Here is a 26,990-nt window from a genome sequence, read left to right on the forward strand (position 1 = left end):
TCCCTGATGAATTTGTAGGTTCCAGGCAGGTCAGGAGTTTGTCGTTGCAACCCTTGGCTGTTGGGGAACCGTTCTTGTCTTAACTACTCACTGCTCTCTCAGCTTCCTCTTTACAGCCTGCCTCCCTCCTGGGATTAGTGGGTACTGAGGGCAGGCTTTCCATTGCCAGGTGACCTAGGCCTGGGGCTGGCCTGCCTGCTATCTTAAGTGATCGGGCTATCTTAAGTGATCGGGCTCTTTCAGAGTATTGTTAGAGGGTTGCTAGAATCTCTTAGAGTCAGCCTGGGAAACAATTGCTCCTCAAGAGTGCTTTGGAATTACTTCTAACTTGCCGGAAGTAGTTGTAGCAATTCAGAAGTTTACTTGTTTCACTTTGATTGGTCACAGGACACCTGTAGCCTACAGTATACCTGCATACATTGCCATGTTTCCGGTGTTGTTTTCAAAAAGGCTTCAATTATTAGTGCTTCTAGGTAGAATATGATTTTAAATATTAAGGTAAACATGAAATTTAGCATAATTTCTAAATGTGGTTTTTAAATCTCATGGGATTAGGTTTTAAATTTTACCTTTCTGATGTAGAAATAGCAGATAAAACTGCTGACTCCAAAAACGGTGTGAGGAGGAAATTCAGATGCAATAAATATTTTTTATTAATCCACTTGTGACGTGTTTCTGTGGGAATGGTTATTTACCTCTGGAAAGCAGTCAACACAGAATGCCTGCGAATAGGCATGAAGTGGGCCCAGAGTGAACCTTTTTGATCGGGACAACAAAGCCAGGACTCAAAATCCATCTCTAATGTTGGTATTTTCTTGTCTCCTGGGATAGTAGAGTTTAATAATGACTTCTGTTTGTGGATTTCCAGAAGTTAAAGCAGAATTCTCATCAGGTGGTATTTTTCAGTGCACCGTGTTTGGGCTTGTGGCCTTGGGGGTCTTCTGGGTTCTTGTCGAATGACTTTGGGTACCAGATGATGCCACCGTCTCCTCCTGGTCCAAGGCAGAGTTTTTAGGTTTGCTTTCAAATCTCTAAGATGTATTTAGTATTAGGGTCAGTCTAAAATGCAGTTCTCTATTACTCAACTTGTTAAGGTATTTCATTGCTGCCTTGGTCTCTGAGTGGCATAAAAGGACCTTGCTATTGGGGCCTATGTCTTGCTCTACCCTGCCCTCTGGCTAAGCCATTCACAGCTCCATGTAGCACCTTGAAGGTGGGATAGACCTTTTTACACTTTTCAGAAGGTTTTTTTTTTTTTTTAAATGGTCATTTATTTATTTTTGAGAGAGAACATGCAAGTGGAGAAGGGCCAGAGAGAGAGAGGGAGCCAGAGAATCTGCAGCAGGCTCCAGGCTCCGTGCTGTCAGCTCAGAGCCCAAAGCCGGGCTTAAACTCACGAATCATGAAATCATGACCCGAGCCAAAGTCAGATGCCCAACCCACTGAGCCACCCAGGTGCCCCTTTTTGGAAGGTTCTTAATGTTTGTAGCATGAATGGGTCTTAGAATTACTGGATGTTACCAGTGAGAAGGGCTGTGGGTCATTTAGTTGAACTCCTATGTTTTTAAAGAAACCAAGGCCTAAAGAGGTAGAGTTTTGTATGTAAGGTTTCTCAGACCTCTCAATAAACTGTGTTAGTGGTGTTGGTCACACAGTTTATCTAATAATAGCTTCTATTTATTGAATTTCCATAGACATGCCAGAGATTGTATGGAGTACTTAAATAAATCTACATTTCAACCAATTCTTACAACACTCACTTGAACAGATGGGAGAACGGAGGGTCAGGAAAGTTAAGTTTTATCCAGGATCTCAAGCCAGTTTTATTTCTCCTACACTGAGCCAACACTAGTTTTCCTTTATTGAATTGAAATTAAAAAAAATACAAATCAGTTTATTTGATCAGGGGAGTATGACAAAAATATCTTCGTGTTATTCTTCATGAAGAATGTGTCAGGTAGTAATAATGTCGATGCACAAAGTACTTTTCCTTCCAGACAGTTCTGTCTCATCCTCTTTGTCTGTCAGGCTTCAGGATTACCTGATGCTCAGGGAGGAAACCCTGACCTCCCAACTCCACTTTCTGCGCTGCACACACAACTTGTTGCTAGGACTTTGGACAGCTCAGGGGCTCCCTCTACTGGTAGTTACTTCATTTGACTACTATTTATTGACCCTGTCCAGGGAGTGTGAGGAATGTGAACATAGACCAGATGTGGTCTTTGCAGTGAAGGGATGACGATTATGTACACATTGCTGTAATAGAAGGTGGGGATTGGTGACTGTTAGGGAAAGGGAACAGAGAAAATTCCTATGGGGTTGAGAAGTCAGGGAGTTTAATCGCAACTGGGGGATTAGGAACGGTAGCTTGGAAAATTTGACATTTATCTGGATCTGAAAGGTTGAGTGAAATTTGGCTTTACAGCAGTTCAGGAGTAGGTACTTGAAGAGGATCAGCATCTCCGCTGGAGAGAATGGTGCTGGCAAAGGCATGCTGGTGAGGAAGGCAAGGAAATGTGAACATTTGGGGGCAGTAAGTGTTCATTTCAGCTTAAATTTTTTTTGAAGTTATTTATTTTGATAGTGAGTGAGCAGAGGAGGGGCAGAGACAGAGGGAGAGAAAGAATCCCAAGCAGGCTCTGCACTGTCAGCACAAAGTCCTATGCGGGGCTTGACCTCACAAACCATGAAATCGTGACCTGAGCTGGAACTGAGCATCGGCGCTTAACCAACTGAGCCACCCAGGCACCCTCCATTTCAGTTTAATTGGTGGATAGGATCCGTGAAATGAAAGAGTTCCTTTAGGATCCGATGGGCATTTTCCAGTGCCATTGACTTAGTAGCGATTAGGAAGATGGTTGACAGAGGGAAGAAAGTTGAAGAAGGTCATTTACGTTCCATGTGTTGGTCATGGCTCGAGGGTGGAAAGTCACTGAGAAGTGGCCAGAATGCAGACGCCAGATCCTTCAGTGGCCACCGCCACTGCCATGAGTACTAGAGGTTAACAGAGGTTGCTCCCTGCTGGTTCATCCCCAGGGCTCACCCCACTAAGTGACCTTTTCCCAGACCCCGGCAGGGTCTACTCCGTAAGGGGCCACAAGGACTCCTTTAGCCTGGTCCACAGGCAGGCCTCAGGTCACACTTGACTGAGGCTGAGGGGCCTCGTGTCTCCTGTTCTGGCCCCAGTTGTGCAGAAGGGCAAACCAGTGAGAAAGGGTTTGAAGGGGAGCATCTGCACCTTCGTGTGCAGCAGTGTGTCTGCTTCAATCCAGGCGGGGACAGGCTGAGGCCCGCCTTCCTGCCTGGTCCCCTGGGAGAAGCAGCACTTCCCAGATACTAAACCTAGAGAGGAATCCAAAGAAAATTCCAAGCTAGAGCTTGTTTCCTAGATTCAGAACCGAAGCCTTTCCCATTCTGCACACTGAAAGCTCTACCTCTATCTTGGCATCAAGACCCAAGATGTGCTTGTACCCTGGCACCGACATCCAGGAGAGGCTGGGAGTGAGCACCCTGTTTGTTTGCCTTTGCTTGCAGGAATTGTGAGAAAGGAGGGCAGAGGGAGGGGGGCCTGGGGAGGCGGGGCGGGGGGGGGGGTGGTGGCAAGTGAGAGACCATGGAGGTCAAACCAGTGAGGCAAAGGAAAGAGTCAGCCAGGGTTTGAGCACTGATTGCCTTCGCCTTTTTGCTGTCATCACCTAGACGTCTGTCCAGCAGGTACATCAGACTCTGCATGTCCACCTCCACTCCCAGCACCCCTGCATGATGGCGCGGACCCTTTCGTAGCTTAGGCCAGGGACCTTGGAGTCCCCCGTGCTTCTCCCATGCCTTTCGTGACTCTTGTCCAGTCCTTCAGGAAACCTCAGAGGCTTTCCAGTCAGCACCTATCCTGACCCGTCTGACCTGTGCTGCAACCATCCTGGTCTAACCCATGTGTCACCCGTATCACTGTTTCTGCCCAGTTTTTTCCCTGCCTGCTGCTGCTGTTTTTGAACTCAGTAACTACAGTGGTCTTTTAAAACCATGAGACTCCTAGGGCGCCTGGGTGGCTCAGTCAGTTAAGCATCTGACTTCGGCTCAAGTCACGATCTCACGGTTCATGGGTTTGAGCCCCGCATCGGGCTTTGTGCTGACTGCTCAGAGCCTGGAGCCTGCTTCTGATTCTGTGTCTCCCTTTCTCTCTGCCCCTCCCCTGCTCACACTGTCTCTGCCTCTCAAAAATAAATAATTGTAAAAAAAAGAAAACAACCATAAGAGACTCTTAAATACAGAGAACAAACTGAGGGTTGATTTGGGGTGGGAAGAGGGGGAAAAAGGTGATGGGCATTGAGGAGGGCACTTGTTGGGATGAGCACTGGGTGTTGTTGTATGTAAGCGATGAATCACGGGAATCTACCCCCTAAACCAAGAGCACACTGTACACATTGTATGTTAGCCGATTTGACAATAAATTACATTTAAAAAAATAATTATAGGGGCACCTGGGTGGCTCAGTCGGTTGGGCATCCGACTTCAGCTCAGGTCAAGATCTCACGGTCCGTGAGTCCGTGAATTCGAGCCCCGCGTCAGGCTCTGGGCTGATGGCTCGGAGCCTGGATCCTGCCTCCGATTCTGTGTCTCCCTCTCTCTCTGCCCCTCCCCCATTCATGCTCTGTCTCTCTCTGTCTCAAAAATGAATAAACGTTAAAAAAAAAATTAAAAAAAAAATAAAAAAATAATTATAGACGGAAAAAACAAAACAAAATCAAGATGTAAAAAATAAAAAAATAGGAGTCAGGTCTGGTCACTTCTCTGCTCGAAATCCTGAGTGTCTTTTCTGCTGTCTCCAGAGTAAAGGCCAAGAGTCCTTACAGTGGCCCTCACGTTCCCCATGACACGTGACCCCTCCCTGCCTGAGTCACCTCTCTGTCCTCACCGACACTCACTCCTCCAGCCCCGCTGGCTTCTTTGCAGCTCCTCACACCCCCCAGGCACACTCGTGCCTTGTGGCCTTTGCATGAGTTCTTTGCTTTGCCCTACGTCCACAGGGCTCCCCTTCCCCCAGGTGATACTTGTTATGCCCAGAATTCGTGATCCCCAAAGACCACTATGGAGCCGAGTCCGATGCAAAAGCAAAGAGCCTTTATTCGAGCTAGCTCGGGCTCAATCCCCTACCTGCACCGACGCAGCGGTGAGATACCAGGGAGAGAGAGCGGTTCAAAAGGACAAAGGTTTTATTGGGGCCTGGGGGCAGTTGGTGAGGTAATGGCTATGGCCTCAGCCGATTGGCTGGGGAAGGGTCCGAGTCCTGTTAGGCAGGTGAGGAGGAGTTTACTCAAGGGGAGGAGGTGTGGTCAAGGTGAAGGACACAGAACAAGATGGAGTTGGCCAGCGTAGGCCTGCCCTTTCAATACTGACCTTAGGAGGCTGTGACCTGTTTTGATTCAGTGTCATGGAGATTATCCATGGTTTGGAGCAGAGAAATAGATCCTTTTATGGGATCCTGTAGGCCTTCTTGTCTGCTCATTAATGAGAATGGAAAGACCTCTGGGGCCACACAGAGGTGTGTATGGTGCCTTTCACATATCAAAGAGCACACTTTGGTGTGGGGCAGCGTATTAAAGCCAGGCTGGCCGTGATGGGCTTGCTGACTCGCCACGGTCAAGGTTTGTAATTCTCCAGTCAGTGCGGTTGCAGGCATTCTGATTTAAAGGATCCATGTCAATAGCGTTCAAGGAATATTTGGCGTAAGTTGTTATGCACATCTCAGTGTTCAGTAATTCTGAGCCTCAGTTATGCCGTTAAACCTAAAATATATAAACAAATAGTGCATCCACAGTTTTTCTATTTTAGCTGATTTCTTTATTCTTTGGATTTTTAATCTCTTTATTTTCACATTAATCTTCAAGAGATTTTGCTATAAAAATAGCAAATTTGGTAGAGAGAACAGGTTTGAGACCAGAGACATTCATTTTAGTTTGAGCTTCCCATTACTAGTAATATTAGCATGAACAAGTTACTTTTTGTTTCCCCGTTTTATTGTTTGCAAAGTGAAGATTCTAGTTCTTCTGTTCGTTGGGTTGTTGCTAGGCTCACCTATGGTCACGTCCGGGCCCTGGGTGATTGCTGACTGCTGCTTGGAACATCTTTTCCCCTTGGGTGTGGAAGAACACACCAGTGGTTTGGAATAGTTCAGGATCTGGGAAAGCATCTTCATGACCTTGAGAGCAAAACTCCTGCTTGTGACTAACTGCAACTGGATCCAGTTTTTGTTTTTGTTTTAAAATTTTTAGTTGAAAACACATCTTTATTTTTTCCACTGCCTACCCCTTCAGTCCTGTGCCCAGAGTCCATGGAAACAACACCGTGTGTTCTCTCCTCCCTTCATCCCACCCTCTTGTGTGAATATATGTGCTTTTACTTCATGTTTGCTCGGTGGGTTGATGTCATGGGCAGAAATAAAGATGGAACTTGTCTTCCGTCGAGGAGCTTATCCCGGGAAGACTTCTCCACTTTTTGAGTTTAGACCAGATTTGATTCAGTTAACATTTATTCAGCTTCTGCCATGTGCCAGGCACTTTGCTGGGCCTGGGGATTTAGAGCCGTAAAAGAAGCGGTTCTGCCTCGTGGGGAGAATAGGCAGAAACCCCTGGCTCCTCTGTGTCATGGTGGAAGTACATCTGCACCACTGCTGGGCCAGGACGCGTGGAGGGGATCGTTCTCTCCGTGTCCCTGGAGAGGTGGGGGAAGGTGGCCGTTTTGGGTGTGAGCCCATGCACGTGCCGGTCTTCCCCCAACCTTGGCCTGTTGTGTGGTCGCTGTTCCGTCCAGAGGCGTCAAACTGGCCAGAGAATTAGTAAACTTATTCTCTGGCCTTTTTTTTTTTTTTTAATTTTTTTTTTTTTTTAAATTTTTTTTTTTCAACGTTTATTTATTTTTGGGACAGAGAGAGACAGAGCATGAACGGGTGAGGGGCAGAGAGAGAGGGAGACACAGAATCGGAAACAGGCTCCAGGCTCTGAGCCATCAGCCCAGAGCCCGACGTGGGGCTCGAACTCACGGACCGCGAGATCGTGACCTGGCTGAAGTCGGACGCTTAACCGACTGCGCCACCCAGGCGCCCCTCTCTGGACTTTGAGGGAAGGCCCAGTGTCAAATACTGTGCCATAGTCAGACTCTGTATCTCATTTTTGGTTTGGGAAGTAAAGTCATCATACAGGGACAGGGAAGCATGAAATGGCATGTTAATTATCTTGAAATATTGGACAGATTTGTTTTGGGGGCAGGGGAGCAGGATTGAGGTCAACACCAAAAGTGCCTAGGGGTCCACAGCAATGGAGTGCCTGCCGGCTGGACCCATCAGCTTCCAGCCTGATGCCCAGCCAGCCTTCTTCCTCCCAGCTCTTGCCCTCGCTGAGTTTGTTCTTCTGTCTCATTAAATATCATGAATGTTCATGGACTGCCCACTGTGCACCACACACTGCCCCTGCGTAGCTACAGGGGCGTGTGTGGGGGAGACCTGTGTCCTGAGCATCTCTTATGGGGGGACACACACTTAAATCATAGAATGAATGACTAGAATTGAACACGGGGTGGGGGCGGTGGGGGGGGGGGGGAAGGAACCCTGGGGATCATCCTCTGTTCCTTTTGCTTTACTGATCAGGAGTCTGAGCCCAGAAAGGCCGTGGGACTCTGCCCAGGCATTCCATGGAGTTGTTGCGCTGTGCTCCAGTGACTGCCTGCCCTCCCCGCCAAAAACCTATACAGACGCGTTCTTGCCGCGAAGTATTCTCCCTTTGTCTTCCCTTCTTGTCACTTCCTTTTTTTCTGGCACTGTTGTAGGGCAGCTGGAGAGGGGGTAGGTAAGACAAAATTCTCGCCCTCGGGAGCATTTGCTTTCAAGAGCCAGTAACCAAGAAGCCAACTCACAGGACTGACAGGGAAGAACTGGGGGCCGGGTTGGGTTTAAGTAGGGTAGGGAGAGGTCAGACCTCACTGAGAAGGTGACGTTTGAGTAGGGAGCAGAGGACAATGTGAGCTGGGTGCTCATGTAAGGGGAGAGGAGACCCCGGCCAGTGGCAACATCAGAAGCAGTGCTCTGTGCTCTAGAAGCCTTGCAACATTGATGGGTGTCATGGGTCTGCCCATTACTGGTGCACATTCATTGTGGGGGTGGGGGGAGGGGGCTGAAAGAAGCAATGAAGGATCCCGGTCAGGTGTCCAGGTGCTTGTTATGGGGTTAAGTGATCTTTTGACATGTTGGCAGGAAGCATAGTGTGAGCAGTAGTGACCAGAGTCAGATCGTGGGTCCCCTTTGCTTTAGTCACCTGGAAAACCACGGCCATTGTTGTGTCTCTTTTTCTCTGCCTCCTGCTTTCTCGAAGCTTCAGAGGAGTTTTCAGTGAAGCAGTGAAGTGGGGCCCTGGGGGATGGCACGCCTCAGCAGGAAAGACCAGAGACCGTGTCACCTTTCTCTTTCAGACGGCCCGTCTGAGGACAGTGACTTCAAGGACGCCTATCTCATTCCGAGAAACATCATGGCTGAGCCAGACTACGTGGAAGATGACAATCCAGAGCTAATTAGGCCTCAGAAACTAGTCAATCCTGTCAAAACATCCCGCAACCATCAGGATCTTCACAGGGAACTTCTCATGAATCAAAAAAGGTACGGTGGTTTCTTGAGCAGAATTTTCCTTTGGGGACTTAAGCTTCAGAGATGTTTACCTTTCCTGATGGTTTTTAAGGCTGCCTTGTTCCTTCTGGTGTCCTTGAGCCAGGGCACCCCCTCTCCCCCCCATAAAGTCCCATCATCTGCTGGAATGACTCTGCATTCTGCAGAACTGTGTCCTCTTTGAAAATAGACACCTGCTTTAGAATTTGGATGTGAGGGGATCGATTACGGATAAAAGAGTATCCTAAGTTGAAGAGGAATACCTTATTTGTTAGATTTGTAAAAATTCTGAATTTTCCCCTTATATTTGGGGCATTTATTATTTTTTTGGAAGAGAGAAAACATTTACCTTTTATCTTCTTTGTAGACAGTTTGCTCCATGTGTGCTGTAAAAAATTTGGATGTTGGGTTGGTATAGTTTGCTTTTTAAGTGATTCTGGGCAGGGCAGGTTGACTGGGAGAGCCAAGGATACAAAATTATTTTTATTTATTAGGACACAGAATTACTTACTTTATTTAAGAGCCTTTAAGCTTCCTTTGGAGCTCTTCTGGGATCTTCAGAATGAAACTTTTGATCTTAACTGTGGGACCTTATGGGTCATTCATTGCCCCACTCTTTACTCAGCCTTACTAAGGTACCCATTGAACTGAAGGATATACAGACCAAGTTAAGCAGCCGGGTCATATTTTAGCAGGAAGGCCTAATTTAAAAATAAAAATAAAAAAATGTGAAGAGATGTTGGCGGCAGTTCTCCTTCCCTAGTGCACCCCTGCCACGCATTATTCACGTGCCCCCGTATGCTGTTAGATTCATGCTGATTAAACTGAATGCACGTTTGATCCTTTTTGAATAAGTGCTTAGCTTCTAACCATCTTTGTCACATAAAAGAAAAAATATGTAGAATTGATATCATGCCCAAAGCAAAGCAGAACTGTACGTTCCTAAATAGACCACAGAGTTTGAAGGCAGTCTTACCTGGGGAATGATGCCTGCATTTTGGTACAAAGATCGAAAGTTTAATGTACTCCAAAAGAGTAGCCGTTGCCACTGAGTGATTTTCTGATCATCTTTTACCTCTTGGTCCTCAGTTGCCTTATCTGTAAAGTGGGAGGAGGGGACTTGGTTGATCTCTAGTAAGAGACATTCTGGCCCAAGCTGTTTTTGTTTTATTTGGTTTGGTTTTGTTCTTCTATTGTATCTATGAAAAGGCTCCAAGTCAGAAGAGAGGCAAAGGTAAAACCAAAATTGGCAGACTTGTTCCCTGAATTATAGCCTACAAATTATTCCACAAAAATGTACTTAGTACCCTGTGTTATATCTAAAACGTATAGGTTTGTACAATCGAATCTGGTTCCAAATTTTCTAGAATAGTCATTTTCTGTGAAAATAGACCTTCCTTCTGTCTGACTTTCTCTGGCCCATGATTTCTTTTCCTTGTTTACACAGCTGACTCTTTAGCCAGGCCCAGCTCAAGTAATTTGGGAGAATGCTGGTGTTCCCTCAAGTACCATGGTGTAGAGAGGATGTTGCTCTGAGGTTAGAGGGAAATCATCTAAATACTGGTTTGCCGTTTAACTTGACCTACCTTTATGACCTTGGACAAGGTCCCCCTTCCTGATACACATTTCTTCATCTGTGAAATCGGGGATAAAAATATCCTTCTTACAAAAAATAAATAGGGGATGGGGCACCTGGGTGGCTCAGTTGGTTGAGTGTCCCACTTCAGCTCAGGTCTTGATCTCATGGTTTGTGAGTTTGAGCCCTGTGTCCAGCTCTGTGCTCACAGCTCAGAGCCTGGAGCCTGCTTTGGATCCTGTGTCTCTCTTTCTCTCTGCGCTTCCACTGATCATGCTCACGCGCGCGCGCGCTCTCTCTCTCTCTCTCTCTCTCTCAAAAATAAATAAAAACATCTAATAAAAACAAAATAAATAAGGGCGCCTGGGTGACTCAGTCGGTTGAATGTCCGACTCTTGATCTTAGCTCAGGTCTTGATCTTAGGATCGTGAGTTGAAGCCCCACGATGGGCTCCATGCTTGGCATGGAGCCTACTTAAAAAAAAAAATTAAATAATAACGTGTGAATACCTGTTAAAATGACTGGGGTATAACAAATGCTCAATTCGGGGCGCCTGGGTGGCTCAGTTGGGTGAACGTCCGATTTCGGTTCAGGTCATGATCTAGCTTGTGGTTCATGAGTTTCAGCCCTGAGTTGAGCCCTGTGCTGACAGCTCAGAGCCTGGAACCTGCTTTGGATTCTGTGTCTCTCTCCCTCTCTCCTCCTCCCCCACTCACTCTCTCTCTCTCTCTCTCTCTCTCTCTCAAAAACAAACATTAAAAATAAATAAATTTAAAAAATAAATGTTCAGTTAGTCCCATCCATATTCCACCTCCCATGTAGCATCTTCTGAAAATTCCCATTGCTGCTTCCCCCTTTTCTCTGAAGGGCTGTGGCCTGGCTTTTGAAGTATATCAAGAGGGGGAAAAGAAACCGAAAAGGCAGGAAGGTGGGTTTCAAAATCCAATGCATGTATCTCATCCTATGTTTTCAGGTTTTTGAACATAAGATCTTAGTTTGGTGGGGTCCTCACATTAGAAATACAGTTGGTTTGTGGAGTGAAAATGTCTCAAGCAGTTTCTTCTCTGATTCATCTTCTATCATATATACTTACTAGAGACTCTGGGGTTTTTATTTAGAAATAAAATTTCTAAATTTAGAAAATCAAGAAATTTTTGTGCCAAATGATAGGAAGTTTCAGACGGATAATATATATATTTGGTTAAAGGATAATTGTACTTGGTTTTTGGCTTGAATCATAATGAAAGTCTGCTTCCTTTTCTACAATTTGTAAAGGACCTTCCCATATTTTATCTTAACCAGTGATCTTTCCAGTAACCCAGTGTGTGTTACCTTGGGGTTGCCCTAATTTGACATATAAATACAAGAAAACCCAGAGAATAAACATAGAATAAAAAGCAATTCATACAGATAAACCAAATAGAGTAATAGTATCACTCAGAAAAAAAAGTGGAGAAAACAAAGGGAGACAGAAATGAGATCAACGCAAAGCAAGCATTCCATGGAGCCCTGTACCTTTGCTCTACTTAAGCATAAATTTGGCTCAAAACCCGGGAGCATTTGGTTCACAGAGTTTTTCAGGTTACATTTTAGAGATCATAAGATAAAAGCAGATTCACTGTTTAGGAAAACAAATACTCGTAGATACTCGTAAATACTCTGAAACCTACACCCTGTCAAGGATATAATTCTCCTCTACTTACCGTCTTTTGGACCTAGATCAGTTTTAGATTAAGAATTTTTAAATTTTGATCTGGTTACAGTCTGCCATTAGGTCTGATTATGAAGACCTTTGGTCAGCTTCTCAGGTTCTGTAGGTGTTCCCAGTGGCTTAAAGGGCAGATTTCAAGAGGCATTATTTTTTGTAGTTGGCAGATTTCAAGAGAAATTACGTTTTGTAGTTGAAAGATGAGTGTTCGGGACACCTGGGTGGCTCAGTCGATTGAGCATCTGACTTCAGTCAGGTCATGATCTCACGGTTCATGAGTTTGAGCCCCACAGCAGTCTTGATGCTGTAAAATGTAGGGATTGAAGCGCAGAGCCCGCTTCAGATCCTCTGTTCCCCCATCCCTGCTCGCCTCTCTTTGCCCCCCCCCCCCCCACTCAGGCTCTCTCTCTCAAACATAAAAATGTAAAAAAAAAAGTGCTTGAGAGGTCTTAAAAATATAGGGATATTTCTTATATAACTTAGATTCTATCTTCTCTACAAAGTACTTTTGGCCACAGATATAGAATATCCAATCACCTAAACACATCTCTAAAATTGGTTCTTTGGCTTGTACCTTCCAGTCAGCAATTTTGTTTCCTGTGATTTTAGTTCATTTTATATGCTTTGCTGGACAGATAGTTCCTCAGTAGATACTTGTTGCTGTACCACGTGGCAAAAAATATGGGAAGTTGAGTTAGGAGTATTTGCATTTAGAATCCATGCAGGTAGAAATGACTCAAGCCAAAAATGTAGGTAAAGACAGGTCAAACCAGAAGATTCCAAGATTTAAAGATCAAGGACTTGAAATCCAAATGCAACCCTCCCCTTCCACCCTAAGAAAAAAATTCGGCCAGGAGATATTTGGCTGGGTGGGGAGGGGAGCTGTTCCGTTAGTGTTTGAGCCAGCCCTTGCCTCTGGCTCCGTGCTCTCCCAGGTGAGGAGAGAGGGAATTTCACCTTTATGGGTTTTATGTGTCTGGGGTGGGGGTGGAGTGAATGAATATAGACCCTTCCAGTCTGCCCCTTGATGTATTCAGTGGTTTATGTGAAATGTGAAATGTGCCTTCAAAAGTCGTCTGTACATTTCATCGCTAGTGGTAGAAAGATAAATTGTTGGAGCCTCTCTTGGAGGAGGGCAGTTTGGAAATACCCACTGAAACGTAAAATGTGCTGGTCAGCCAGCAGTTGTACTTTTTTGCATCTAGCCAACAGAAATAGTTCTATAAAAGGGCAGGTATACATGTATAAGGAAGTTCATTGCTGCATTGCTTTTAATAGGGAGCAATTGGAAACAACCTACATGTTTGTCAGGGGAGTGGGAAAATTATGGCACTTCTGTACCACGACATCTTAGGCAGATGTTCAGAAGGATGAGGAGGAGGCCATAGAAAGTATGGAAGAGGACAGACCAAAGTCTCAGTTATCTGTGGGTGTAAGAATGGGAAATGGTCCGTGGGGCAAGGACTCTACTCTGTACAATTCGAACCACATGGAATACAGTGTATGCGGTGCTCCCAAGATTTGCTAAACAGGGAGTTTAGGTGTGCTTTTACTTTTACATATATGGGTGTATATGTTACCTGCCTTTTTGTTTGTTTGTTTTGTTTTTGCAAAGAGCACTTACGAATTTAAAAAACTGTCTTGGGTGCCCTCTGTCACATTATAGTCACAGGAACTAGACCCAGAAATAACTGTTGGTGTTGAGTGGTTCAAAGCCATCAGGACTTAAGCACCTGTCAATCATAGAGGAATTGAAAGTGCTTGTTAATTGTATCTGTCAGAAGTGATTAAAGAGAAATCAGCTGTTAGCATGCAAAGAATGACACTGTAGTCCATGAGATTTGGAGTGGCTTGTTTTTGTCTCTGGGCACTCTCTACAGGCTGATCCAGTTTTCAACTCAGAATCATATGGGCAGTGCTTGACTTTCCATTCAGCACAGAAAGTGAAGTGATCTTCTGTGATAAAATATTAACTAAATTTGCATGACTTTTTGACTGCTGTAAGTGCAGAACATTTATCAGATAAGCACCATTTCCCTGAGCTTTCTGTGGCTAAATATTTTATCTTACTGTCTCCATTGTGTAAAGTCTTTGACTAGAAAATGAATACTGGATGTTAGTTAAACCCATTCATAGGCTGCAGCGGAATGCCAGCTTAGTGTTCATACATCAAAGTTGTTGAGCATCCTTTGCATAATCCAGAAGAATTTAATAACCGTTGAGGTTAATTTTGCCAGTGAAATAAAAGGAAAGGAAAATTTTTGAAATTTAAATCATGTAGATAGCTAAATTCTTAATCCTAAAATTTAAGTCCCTTAATTCTGTCTGTGGTATCCTACTGAAGCTTTTTAATAGTCATGGAACTGAGTGGGTCTTTACTCAGATTATTTACAAACAAATTTTCTTATGCTCAGGTGCCACTTACATTTATTGTGAACAAAGTACCATAAGTAGTTTTTATTACACTTCATATTTAACTTCCAGAATAGTTCCTCGATACTTCTGTCGACACCGTAAGATCTTTTTTTTTTTTAATCTTTATTTTTAAATTTATTTATTTTGAGAGAGACAGAAATAGCGTGAGTCGGGTAGGGGCAGAGAGAGAGAGGGAGAGAGAGAACCCCAAGCAGGCTCCGCACTGTCAGCAAGGAGACTGATGAGGGGCTCAAATCCACAAAACCGTGAGACCATGACCTGCGCTGAAACCAACAGTCGGACGCTCAACCGACTGAGCCACCCAGGTGCCCCCATCATAAGATCTTAGTAACTGCAAAACACACTAATTAAATCACAGAAGTAACTCATCTCCTTTCCTTTGTTTCTTTTTTTTTTTTTTTTGGCTGAATTTAATGTTTTTCATTCTTCTTTTTTACTAAAAGTTCTGCTAATGAAAATTGGGAAAGTGAGGATACATGTTATTTTGACTATGCATCCTTTGTCTGTAGCGATGGCATATACTGATCTTTACTCTGTAAACAACTTTGAAACATTTGTGATTAAAAAAATGGAGATAGGGGAGATGCCAGAATCTTAAAAAATTATAGTTAGATAAATGAAGAAGTGTGATATTGAAGATTTGTTTACAGATGAAACAGTGTGAACTTGAAAGACATTGAGAGGAGTGTGTTGACGAGTTTCTTGCAGCCAGAGCCCACACTTGGGAAATTGTTATTTGATTTAACAGTTACTCAGATGACTCCCAGATGCTGAGACAGACACATTGGTTGATTCAAATAGTTTAGAGAACCACCACCAAGGTAGACATTCCTGAATTACAGACTAGCAGTCACCATCAGCAGGACCAGAAGGTGCGTGGGAAGGTGCATGGGCCCATCTCAGTCCTGAGTTGATTCAGTAGGGCCCTTCCTGCTGCCCAGAAAAGCCTGGGTCACTGACAGGTCAAATGTGCATGTGTGTGGATGCGTGAGAGTGAATACGCCCACCATCACTTCCACCCTGTGCTGCCTGAAATTGATGATGTTCTTCCTGTTCTGTGGTTTGTTTCATTTTTATTTTAAATGCTCTTAGTAAATGTTAGTATCAAGTTGAGATTACTTGAGAGCTAGTGGAGACTTGCTAAAGAGAGAAGGAAGACAGAAGGAGATAGGCTGACTGAGCCAGCACCGTGGAAAGCCTGGACTGAAGAAATCTTAAGGAAATGGTAGAAAAATAGAAACCAGCAATGTCCTAGCTGACAGTTAAACATAGAAGTTCCACCTAAGGAAATGTCCTTGACTTACCCCAAACATTTTGGGTGCAGGGTTGCTAGGAAATGGTCTAAGTTTTGCTTTTGTTTCTCCCCATCTGCAAAGAAGGCAGCCTGATTTATCTCTTAGAAAAGTAAAATTTCCCTGAAGCCTGATTTCCGTGCATCATCAGTAGTAAACTACACATCTGAAGCAGTTCTACTGTATGGAGCACTAGGAGTCAAGGGATCAGAATTCTCTGCCCCCCCCAGCAGTGATGAAATCTTAGACGTGCCTTCTGGCATACAAGAGCCCTACGACAAATTTGAGAATTTTGGAAGAGGGGTCCAGGGCCACTTTGCTGTTTACATTTCTGTGCTAGCCTAACTCTAGGCAATGTGTGTGTGTGTGTGTGTGTGTGTGTATTTAATATTTATTTTGAGAGAGAGAGGGGGAGAGAATCCCAAGCAGACTCCGTGCTGTCAGCACAGAGCCCGACGGAGAGCTCAATCTCACGAACCATGAGATCGTGACCTGAGGTGAAACCAAGGGTCGGATGTGTAACCAACTGAGCCACGCAGGCACTCGATTCAAGGCTATATTTAGTATGTGGGATCGGGGGCTCCATCTTGGGAAGGTTTCCCTAAAACTTCAGGTGGAGGCACCTCATATTCTGGGTATCTCCATCCTCACCATCTCTATCTATCTCCATCATCTCTGTTCTCCTCTGTCATCTCCATCCCCATCATCTCCATCTCTGTTTTCTCCATCTCCACCTTCCTCATCTTGTGTCATTCCTGTCCTCCTCTTCTCTGTCATCTCCATCTTCTCCATCACTGTCTTCTCCACCATCTCCGTCTCCATCTTCTCCGTCTCCATCAGCATCATAAGCGATCATAATACCCATTGAATGAGCCTGCTATTCTGACCTTCCCCCCTCCAAACCATCCTCACTACCCTTTACGTAGCCTAGTATCTGGCACACAGTAGGTGCTCAGTCCATTTTTATTGAATGAATGCATTTTGCGTTACTCTTGGAAGTTGTTCTTGTCTTTCTTCCATGCTCGTGAATTTCTGACACGACCCGTGCTGACTAGCAGCTAGTAGGCATCATAGTGATGCTGCCAATTCAGTAGACCCCTTTTCTGTGGCTGACGCCGTAAATTTCTGTTGATGAAGGATGTGCCCATTAGATTAAAACTTTCTTTTGTTTTTGTTTTTAAGATTAAGACTTTCTAATTTTGTTATTTATTTACTTATTTACGCAGGGGTCTTGCCCCTCAGAATAAGCCAGAACTGCAAAAGGTGATGGAAAAGAGAAAACGAGATCAAGTAATAAAGCAGAAAGAAGAAGAAGCACAAAAGAAGAAATCTGACTTGGAAATAGAACTATTAAAACGGCAGCAGAAGCTGGAGCAGGTGAGTGAGATGAAAGTTGTCTTTTTCCTTTATTCAGATCCATCTGACATTCAGTATCATGTGAGTTTAAGGTGTACTGCGTGCTGACTTGGTGCTTTTATATTGCGGTGTGTTTGCCACTGAAGTGTTAGCTAGCGCCTGTCACATCACGTAATTATCATTTCAGCGTTGGGAACTAAAGGTCTAGTCACTTAGCATGTTTCTGTTCATAGTGTACTTTTGTTTGTTTATGTTCATAGTGTAGTTTTGGTGGCTATAATTACTGTGCTGTGCTGTGTATTACTTCTCTACTGGTTGCAAGTTCCTACCCTTAACCAATATCTCTCCCGTTTCCCCAGCCCCCGCTAGCCGCCATTTTACTCTCTGCGTTTACAGTTTTGGTTTCTCTAGATTGCACAAATAAGGGAGATCATGCAGTATATGACTTTCTCTGGTTGACTCCTCTCAAGAGTTATCTCTTCTGTCCTGAGAAATAAGAATGTTGGAACAAGCAAAATTTGCCAGACATGTCAGATGTAAATGCTGATTTCACAAAAGGAAACTATGAGACAGAATGTCAGCTAATGGGCTACATAAAATACATTCAAATGAGGTAAAGACAAGGATTCAGGAGGCAAAGCCCAAACTGGGGAATATCCCTGAACTCACAGCAGAGCACTGGGGAGCTCAAGCAATTGAGTGAGATTCAGCCTCACCAACCAACTGCACATTGGTCTCGGGATCCTGTTTCCGTAGCCTTGATTTTTGGGTTTTGGTTTTGGTTTTGCTGGTAGTACCACCCGGGGGGGCTGCTGCTCCCTCGCAGGACGACCCCAGGGCCTGCACATGTCCGTACATACATACACCTAAGGTGGAGACTGGGAGAGAATTTCCTCCACTGGGAAATGAAGGTGTTAGGGACTTTGGAAAGAGGAGTGGTGTTTCGAAAAGCCTCTCATTTTGTAAATAATTTTCCTGTTTCTGAATTTCATTTAGCATGAACTTGAGAAGCAGAAATTGCAAGAAGAACAAGAAAACACCCCAGAGTTTGTGAAGGTTAAAGGCAATCTCAGGAGAACAGGCCAAGAAGTGGCCCAAGCGCAGGAGTCGTAGGCCTGGGCCACAGAGACCGCGCGCCCAGCACACCACACGGGGAGGCCGTGTGCAGGTGTCTCCGCAGCACTTAAGCTCAGGGCAGAAGCCCCTGGAGAGAACCCCAGCCAGCAGAGAATTGTTACTTTAAAAAGGATTTGGTTTTGGTTTTCCTACAATCTGGGTGGATAAATGACCTGTGACAGTTGATTTCTATTCGCCAAATGAAGGACGTTGACCGGCACTTAAGTTGGGATAAGTGAACCTGTGTTCAAAGACTTAAAAAAAAACAAAAACAAAACCACAACAGCAAAAAAGAAAGAGGACACTGGAATAAATTCTTCAGAATTGCACTACTTGGTTTTTCTTTCAGTCCAAGTTTAGTGGGGCAGAGAGCCTTTCTCCTTCTAAAATCTAAAACAAAAAAACAAAACGTGTTTTGTTTTTTCCTTTAGGTATCTGCTAGATAATTTAGATCACATAGAAAGGCATTGATCTGTTACATCTTATATTTGTAAATTCTCTGTTGAGAATCCAGAATTGTCTTGTGTAGTCCTACTGTCACCCGTGTTAGGTTGACACCTGAGAATGTTGATGTTAATGTTGAGCACAGCTGTTACCTTTGTTGGCATTAAGATTCAGAAATAGGGTGAGAAGGTTTAAAAACATGGAAACAAAAATACCTAAAAGTACGCAAACAAGTTACATGTAAAACATACGGAAACAAAAAACACATAAAGGTCCGTCTTGATCTTATTTTAATTGCTTTTGGTTCTCTGATACTAGAATGCTCCATAGTGACAGTCCAGTTCAGAGAAGGCACATTGTATAAATCCAATTCTTGCTTTGATAACTATTAGGATCTTGTTTTGTTTTGTGTTTGAATTTCTTGCCGAGCCTAGTCCCTTTATATGAAACAATCCTTCCGCTCCTTTGGAGTATAAAAACTAGTTGCATATAACCCAACTTCAGTGTCAAACATAGAGGGTCCAAATCTTTGAGAACAGTGTGGGGGAAGCTCCCATTGGGAGCCAGGCAAGGAGGACTTGTCTGGGTATTCTAATGTGAAACAAATGTAGATCGGTCTCCAGGAGGCCTAGGTGGAAGGTTGATAGCATCTGTACATTTTGGATGTCATTAGAATTCCCAGTTTTGGAAATTTCGGATCAAGGATCACATACTGCTTTGCCTTGTTTTTGTTTTTGTTTTGTTTTTTTCCCGGTGAAGAAAGACTCTTTCGCTGCTCTGTCAGCGATGATGACCACTGTATGCACCTCAGGAAACGCTGAGGTGAAGGGAGAGGCCGCCCAGCTTCCGCACACCAGCTAGCTTGCTATCGTAAGTGAGTCCCAGGCGGACAACAGCGAAATCCTTACGCAAAGTACGTTTTATTACCGCTGGTACATTTTACTGGGGGTGATCTGGAAGAATTCATGTGGATTCAGTATGTTCTCCATCCAGATGATTCAGCCAGTAATTTCTACATTGCAGGGTCCTCTCCTTTAAAGGCTCATAGAAAACTGGATCCCAAGCTTTTAATCCTAATAAGCATAGTAGAAATTAGCTTTCTGTGGGAATGCTTTAGTTTTCATAGTTGACAGGCTCATACTCAGTCCTCATGTGAACAAGATGAAGGTAAACACAGAGACAGCACATACTGCCAGTTAGAGGACATGTCGACCACACCCACAGTGGGTGATTTCTCACCAGTGGGTATTATTTGAACGAAACATGAGATGCTGAAGATAAAACATTGCTCTGTCATAGTCTACTTTTGAAGGATGGAATGGTAACTTTTTTTTTCCCATCCTCTTTCTTTTTGAGAGAAGAAGGTATGTCACGTGATCCTCTTGAAGGTACATTTCTGATTGCACGCTGACTGGAGTGCTGTCTTTGTGTATATGGACTAATGATGAGATTTGCAGGATGAAGATTCAGGACTAGCTCATAGCCTTTCACCTAACTGGATGTTGGATCTTAAGTCCTGCGTCTCTGAAGTAATTCTGCCACTCGATAGAATTCTCAAGGGTCCCCAACAGACTCCTTCAGAAGGACCGATTCTGTTCCTAGAACTTACCTAGAATTCGTTCTTCACTGGGAAGAAAAAGGACAAAAGCATCTCCCTCCCAGTCTCACTCACCAGTCTGCACAGTTATGTGTAGCGAGTAGTACAAGGTCTGGCCAGAAGACTTGTAAATAGCGTGAGGTGATGTCTTATGACCAAACAGTGGGATGTACAGGTCGAGAAGCTCCCTGAAGCCGTCAGCTCAGCTCAGCTCACAAGCCTGAGTTTAAAAGGGTGCCAGTCTCCCCTCCACACGTTAATACTGTGCGGTCCAAACCCCTAGGACTCCTGAACATCCGGGCAGTTTTGTGCTTTGAGCCACTTTTTGACAGAAATGGCTCCATTTTTCCACTCTGGTTTTCTTAAAATAGTTCAGTGTTTTATAGTCTCCTGGTAGTAAAGTAGTATTGATTTCTAAGCTGCAACAGTTGACTTTATTCTTCTACTCTGAAAAATCTTGACTTGTTTGAGTGTATATAATATATATAAAGGGAGCCTTAATGGATTTGTTTTCATAATTTAATATTTTTTGTATTTGCTCTTGTATAATTGTTTTTAATGGAAAGTATTACAGAACTGAGGGTGGAATTCTTAGAACCAAAGTTATTCTTAATAAAAATCACCACGCGCTTGGACCACGCAGCTGTGTTTGTCTGATCTGTTGGAGGTGGATATCTGGAACCGAAGGGGGGTTGCTGTGTTCACCTTCAGTAGAAGGTGGTCTTAGGGTCTTCCTTTGGTGACTGTCCTCTTTGACACCCCCCCCTGCCGCCCCCATCAGTTATGTCCTCTGTCTTGCATCAGTCTGGCTGACAATTCATTGTGTCAAACAAATTCATGGTAAGGGATCATGCTACTTTTTGTATAAAATATGTGGTATTTTAGCAGCAGCTAGCTGTCCATCAGGTCAAAGTATTCTGAATTCTAAGTAGCCTGGTAGAACAGTGGGAGGTGTATTTTGGCAAGGGCCATTTTTTAATGCCATGAGCTAGTACATATAACATATCTGAGGTGTGACCATGAAATTATTCCGCTTATTTAACTAGGTTAATGTTATCCTTCAAAAGTGACTTTGGGAAACTGTACGCTTGATTATACTGCACTATTAGTTAAAATAGTTTGGAGATTCCAGTCTCTCTGTGCCTTTTTTTTTTTTCCAGCCCCGAGTTATTACTCAGTTTGATTACCCAGCTGTATTAGACTCTATTTTGAAAATGAAATGTACTCAGGGCAGTGAAGATTTTCTACATCCAAGGGTAAACCATGAGTTCTAAAGGGCAGTGCAGAAGATGGGTTACAAACACGACTCGAGCTACAGCTGCATTCTTGGAATAACCAGGCAGTTTCCCAAGGGGGTAGTTTTGAGGCCATTAACTCCATTTCATCGAACCACTCTACGCTTGCTTGTTTCTTCGAGTAAATAGTAATAGATGTGAAAAAAGCAGAGGGCAATTAAAGTGTTTGAGAACGTTTAAAATGCTAATTGCAGCTAAAAAGTATTGGAATACAACTACCAGGCTTACATTTACTGGTATAAGGAGAAATGAAGTGTTTTCTCTCTAAGGTCTTGGGTAAATAACGTCTTTCTGAGGTAGCCTCACATTTACAGTTTCTTACTTTTTTTTGTTTCTCCTCTTGAGAAGATGCAGTCTGATTATCAGTTGAGATGTTTTGAATGTCTTCCTACTTGGTCCTAGGTCTCCTAGCAAGATGGTAATCGTCAACCAGAGTCTGGGAAAAAGGACGCTTGGTTATTTATCGAGACGATGTTGATTGCTGCTGAGTGGTGTTGTTCCCAGGCCCCTAAGGGTTAGGGAACATATTTGTGTGTGTCAGTGTGAATGTGTATTTACACATTTGTATTGATTTTATTTTTACATCTATGGTGATCAAAAATTAGGAGTTCACATTGATAGTCTCAAATGTAACCCAGTATTACATGCTGGCTTTTCCATTTCCATACTTGTTGCTTCTTTCTCCAGCAGTGAAAGCCTTCTCCATGTACCTACTTATTTTCATAGCCCCCCCATGTGTCACCCACCTCCTGCCTTCGCTCGGCCACCATCCCCACTCTGGCCCTGCTTAGTGGCTTTGTGACTCGATTTTTTTTTTTTTTTAACTTTTCATTTGTTTATTTGTTTTTTTTTTTTTTCCAACGTTTGTTTATTTTTGGGACAGAGAGAGACAGAGCATGAACGGGGGAGGGGCAGAGAGAGAGGGAGACACAGAATCAGAAACAGGCTCCAGGCTCCGAGCCATCAGCCCAGAGCCCGACGCGGGGCTCGAACTCCCGGACCGCGAGATCGTGACCTGGCTGAAGTCGGACGCTTAACCGACTGCGCCACCCAGGCGCCCCTATTTATTTGTTTTAAGAGAGAGCATTATTTTGGGAGGGGCAGAGAAGGGGAGAGAGAGAGAGAACCCCAAGCATGCTCCATGCTGTCAGTGCAGAGCCTGACTCGGGGCTTGATCACCCGAGTGATTGGGGCTTGGGCCACCCAGGCACCCCATTGGACATTTAAGCATGTATTGTAAATATAAACTAATTAAATTGTCTAAAACCTCTTAGGGGTGCCTGGGTGGCGCAGTCGGTTAAGCGTCCGACTTCAGCCAGGTCACGATCTCGCAGTCCGGGAGTTCGAGCCCCGCGTCGGGCTCTGGGCTGATGGCTCGGAGCCTGGAGCCTGTTTCCGATTCTGTGTCTCCCTCTCTCTCTGCCCCTCCCCCGTTCATGCTCTGTCTCTCTCTGTCACAAAAATAAATAAACGTTGAAAAAAAATTTTTTTTAAACCTCTTAAAGTGTGATTACAGGTTTAGTATGCCTAATTATTTTGAAACCTTCAAGCTCTTGAAACAGGATGTGAACCATGCTTGATGTATCAAGGGTTTTTGGAGAAACAGAGCCAAGAGGAAATACCAAAGATTTAGTGGAAGATCTGATTGGTTGACTGATTGGCAGACAGGCAGACAGACAGACTTATGAGGAATTAGCTCACGCAGTTGTGGAAGCTGAGAAGTTCCTCCGTCTGCTGTCTGCAACCTGGAGATCCAGGAGAGCCAGTGGTGTGAGAAAGTTGGGTTTTGAAGGCCTGATGACCAGGGGGAGCCGATGGATGATGTGACTCCTAGTCTGAGAGCAAGAGAAGACTGATGTCCCAGCTCAGAAGTCAGGCAGAGAGAGAAAGGGAGTGAAACCTCCCTTCCCCTTTTCTTCTGTTCTGCAGGACCTCAGTGCCCTCAGCAGATTGGACGAGGTCCCCCGCCCTGGGGAGGGCAGCCTGCTGAGCCCTCTGACCCAAATGCCACTCTCTTCTGGAAACACTCTCATGGACAAACCCAGAAATAATGTTCGATCTGGGTGCCCTGTGGCCCAGTCGAGTTGACACGCAAAATTGACCATCACACTTGAGTACAGTGATTAAACACATTATTAAAAATAACTCCCATATTTCACAAATCAATTTGTGAGCTTTATGTCGAAAACTATTTACTTTGGAAATACTTTCCTACTATTAGGGCTGTATTTATTTTCATATCCTCCTAGGGAATTCAATCCTATCTCACTATATTTCCTGGGCTTTCAATAATCTTACACACAGCCTAGGAGAACAGGAATTCCTCAGACTGACTGAGAGCGCCATCTAAGGACATGGAGCCTGGCTGCATAGTCCAAGCCAACTAAACCACGAGCCCCAGGCCTTGCGTTAAGTCTTTTTATAATTCTTACTTCCTTTGTCATGGGATTTTTAAATATCTTACCACGTATGTTACTTTAATTTTTTGGAACTTGATGTCTTTCCCAGAAACGAAGTTTGTTTATTGATGGATTGATTGATTGCACGAGTAGGGGAGAGGGACAGAGGGGGAGAGAGAGCATCGCAAGCCGGCTTCACACCCATCATAGAGCCCAACATGGAGCTCCATCCCACAACCGTGAGATCATGACCTGAGCCGAAATCAAGAGTCGGATGCGTAACCGACTGAGCCACCCAGGTGTCCCACCAGAAACGAAGTATTCTTTAATTTTGCATGGCCAGCATTGCCTAATTCATCCTGCTTGTATGAGACATTGATCTTGTCCATTAACATTATTGAAATTCAGATATGCCTTATCAATATCATGTAGGATCCATGGGATATATTGAGGTTAATTAGTAGGATCATGTTGAGATTTTGTCTATAAAGAATCATCAAGTCTGTGGTGAATTCTTTGAGACATCTGACTATTATCTTGGGCATACTGTTATATCCATGTAAGTTTGTGACTCTCTGATCGTGTGACTCCTTTTCTTCTTGGCTATTATATGTGACATATGACCACTGATGATGATCAGTCTTAACTTCTTGTACTGCTTTTTCTAGTTTCTTAATCTTTCAGATTTCCTATATTTATTCTTTACTGTATGCATAGCTAGAAATAAGCACATGCCCATGCTTTATGAAAATATATATTCTTAAAACAAAATACTCTGGGGATGTGGAGAAATAGTTACTGTTATATAGACACCTTTGGTGGGAGTGCAAATTGGTAAAGCCAGCTTTAAAACACACATGTCTTCACATCCTCTAGAAGATAAAAAGATAGGTGTTGACTAGGATACTGGTGAGAATATAACATGGTGCAGCCACTTTGGAAAAGTCCAGGAGTTTCATAGAATGTCAAACATAGATCTATCATGACTCCACAGTTCTCCTAAGTGTACCGCCAGAGAAACAAAAACATACATCTGTGGGTGCAAAGTCTTGCACACAGATGTTCACGGCAACGTGATTCATAGTGGCTAAAAAGTGGAAACGTCCAAAATGTCTATCAGCCGGTGAGTGGATAGGCAAATTGGTATATCCCAATGGTGGGATATTATTGAGCAATCAAAAGGAATGAAATATTGATACATGGATAAAGTACCACATGGATAAACCTCAAAAAAAAGCAAGCTAAGTGAAAAAAGGCAAACACCAAGGACCACGCAGTGTGTGGTTACATGTAAATGCCGTGTCCAGAGTAGATAGAAGAAGTGCTGTAGTGGTTGCCTAGGGCGGGGGATGGGCATGATGGGAATGGGGCTGCAAATGGGCATAAGGTTTCTTTTTGGGGGTGAAGGAAATGATCTAAAATAAAATTGTGATGGTTGCATAACTCTTTAAATATACTAATAATCATATTAACATAAATATTCTAATACCCACCCCAAACTTTTAGGGTATGTGAGTAATCCATCAATAAAGCTTTTAAAAACACACATATCCTGAGACACACAATTACATTTCTAGGGATTTGGCCTTCAGGAATATTCACGTGCACAAGGGTGGTTGGCCATCTGCAGCAATTCTCAGGAAAACAACCCAACTATATAGTTGTAGCTTACTAGATTAAGTATAATACTTCCCTATTTGTGCCTATGGACTATTATTATATTGTTGTACATATATGGAAATAAGACTTTGAAGCTATCCTGTTATATAAAAAAAAGCAAGCTGTAGAACAACACATAGTATAATTTCATTTACATGAAAATATTAACATGTTTAATATATATGTACATATAGCAATATGCCCATATATATATATATATATATATATATATATATATATATATATGAATGCTTACAACTAGGACTGGAAGTTTATCGATCATGTCAACAATGGGACAGGGAAGGCAACTGGAATCAGAAGTAAAAGGGGGCATCCATGGTTCACCTGTATATTTTTATACTCAAAAATTTTTATACAATAAGAATGTGTTCTTGAATCGCTAGTATTTAAAAGGGCATAAGAAGCAAAGAGTTGGAAAATATGTCTACTTCATACAAAATTATCTCTTAAAATTTAAATGCGATTCATTTCATGATTATTTGCATGGAGAGCGTATGTATGGTGAGAGATTACAACAGAATGATTTCAGTGTTCCAAAATAGCAGAGTAAAAGTGAATCCGTTTTAAGAAACTGTCAAGAATCCAATGATTTTAAGCACACAGGCCTATAATTGATGTAGAGGCAAAGAGAAAAAGAGTCCAGTGAAGGAAGAAAGAGAAGTGTAGGCTCCAGAATGGCAATGAGGAAGGTTTCAGCTCTACGTCGACCCCCAGTGATGGAACAGAGACCTGAGCCGTGGCTCCTTGTAAGGGATCCACCTGCAGGCTTCACCATGAAAACAACTTTGCCCTTTAAAATATTTGCCCTGCCACTGGAGTTTTAAGGTACTGTGGTTATAGGATTAACTACATTTTTCCTCCTGTTATTTTTATTGGCCAAGGCCAAGGTGCTTGGGAACGTGAGGAAACGCAGTTCACTAATGAACTTTTTTTTTTTTTAATTTTTTTTTTCAACGTTTTTATTTATTTTTGGGACAGAGAGAGACAGAGCATGAACGGGGGAGGGGCAAAGAGAGAGGGAGTCACAGAATCGGAAACAGGCTCCAGGCTCCGAGCCATCAGCCCAGAGCCTGACGCGGGGCTCGAACTCCCGGACCGCGAGATCGTGACCTGGCTGAAGTCGGACGCTTAACCGACTGCGCCACCCAGGCGCCCCACTAATGAACTTTAAGGCGCCCTGTGCGCACAGGACCTTCCTGGCCCCTATTCTCTCTTGGATGATGGTGAAACTTCTGTTCACCTCCTCCCTTGACTCCAAATGGGGCCTCCATCATATTGCTAAGAATACTTCCATGTCTCTTTCTGCTCCTGAATAATGCTCAAGATTTAAGCTTGGAAGAGGAGCTAGCCAAGGACTGAGGAATGGTGACTCTTGGCCTTTGATGGAGGCCTGGTAGAAGCTGGGCTAGAGGTGGGCTGAGGATGGAAGGCACCACAGAGAACA

General features: G+C 43.7%; 1 protein-coding gene across 4 annotated transcripts in view; it reads left to right on the top strand.

The window, feature by feature from the left end:
* The window catches only part of FAM107B (family with sequence similarity 107 member B), a 234,660-nt gene extending 213,846 nt beyond the window's left edge, over positions 1 to 20,814 (top strand). For all 4 annotated transcript variants that reach the window (XM_040451369.1, XM_040451373.1, XM_040451372.1 and 1 more), the window contains 3 exons: positions 8,458 to 8,641; positions 16,886 to 17,036; positions 18,012 to 20,814. In XM_040451369.1, the coding sequence (XP_040307303.1) occupies positions 8,458 to 8,641; positions 16,886 to 17,036; positions 18,012 to 18,128 (452 nt within the window). In that variant the 3' untranslated portion in view covers positions 18,129 to 20,814. The remainder of the gene's footprint in view (positions 1 to 8,457; positions 8,642 to 16,885; positions 17,037 to 18,011) is intronic.
* Positions 20,815 to 26,990: the final 6,176 nt, after the last annotated feature.

Source organism: Herpailurus yagouaroundi, unplaced genomic scaffold, assembly GCF_014898765.1.
Source record: "Herpailurus yagouaroundi ecotype Mexico unplaced genomic scaffold, PumYag 203, whole genome shotgun sequence".
Classification (NCBI taxonomy): Eukaryota; Metazoa; Chordata; class Mammalia; order Carnivora; family Felidae; genus Herpailurus; species Herpailurus yagouaroundi.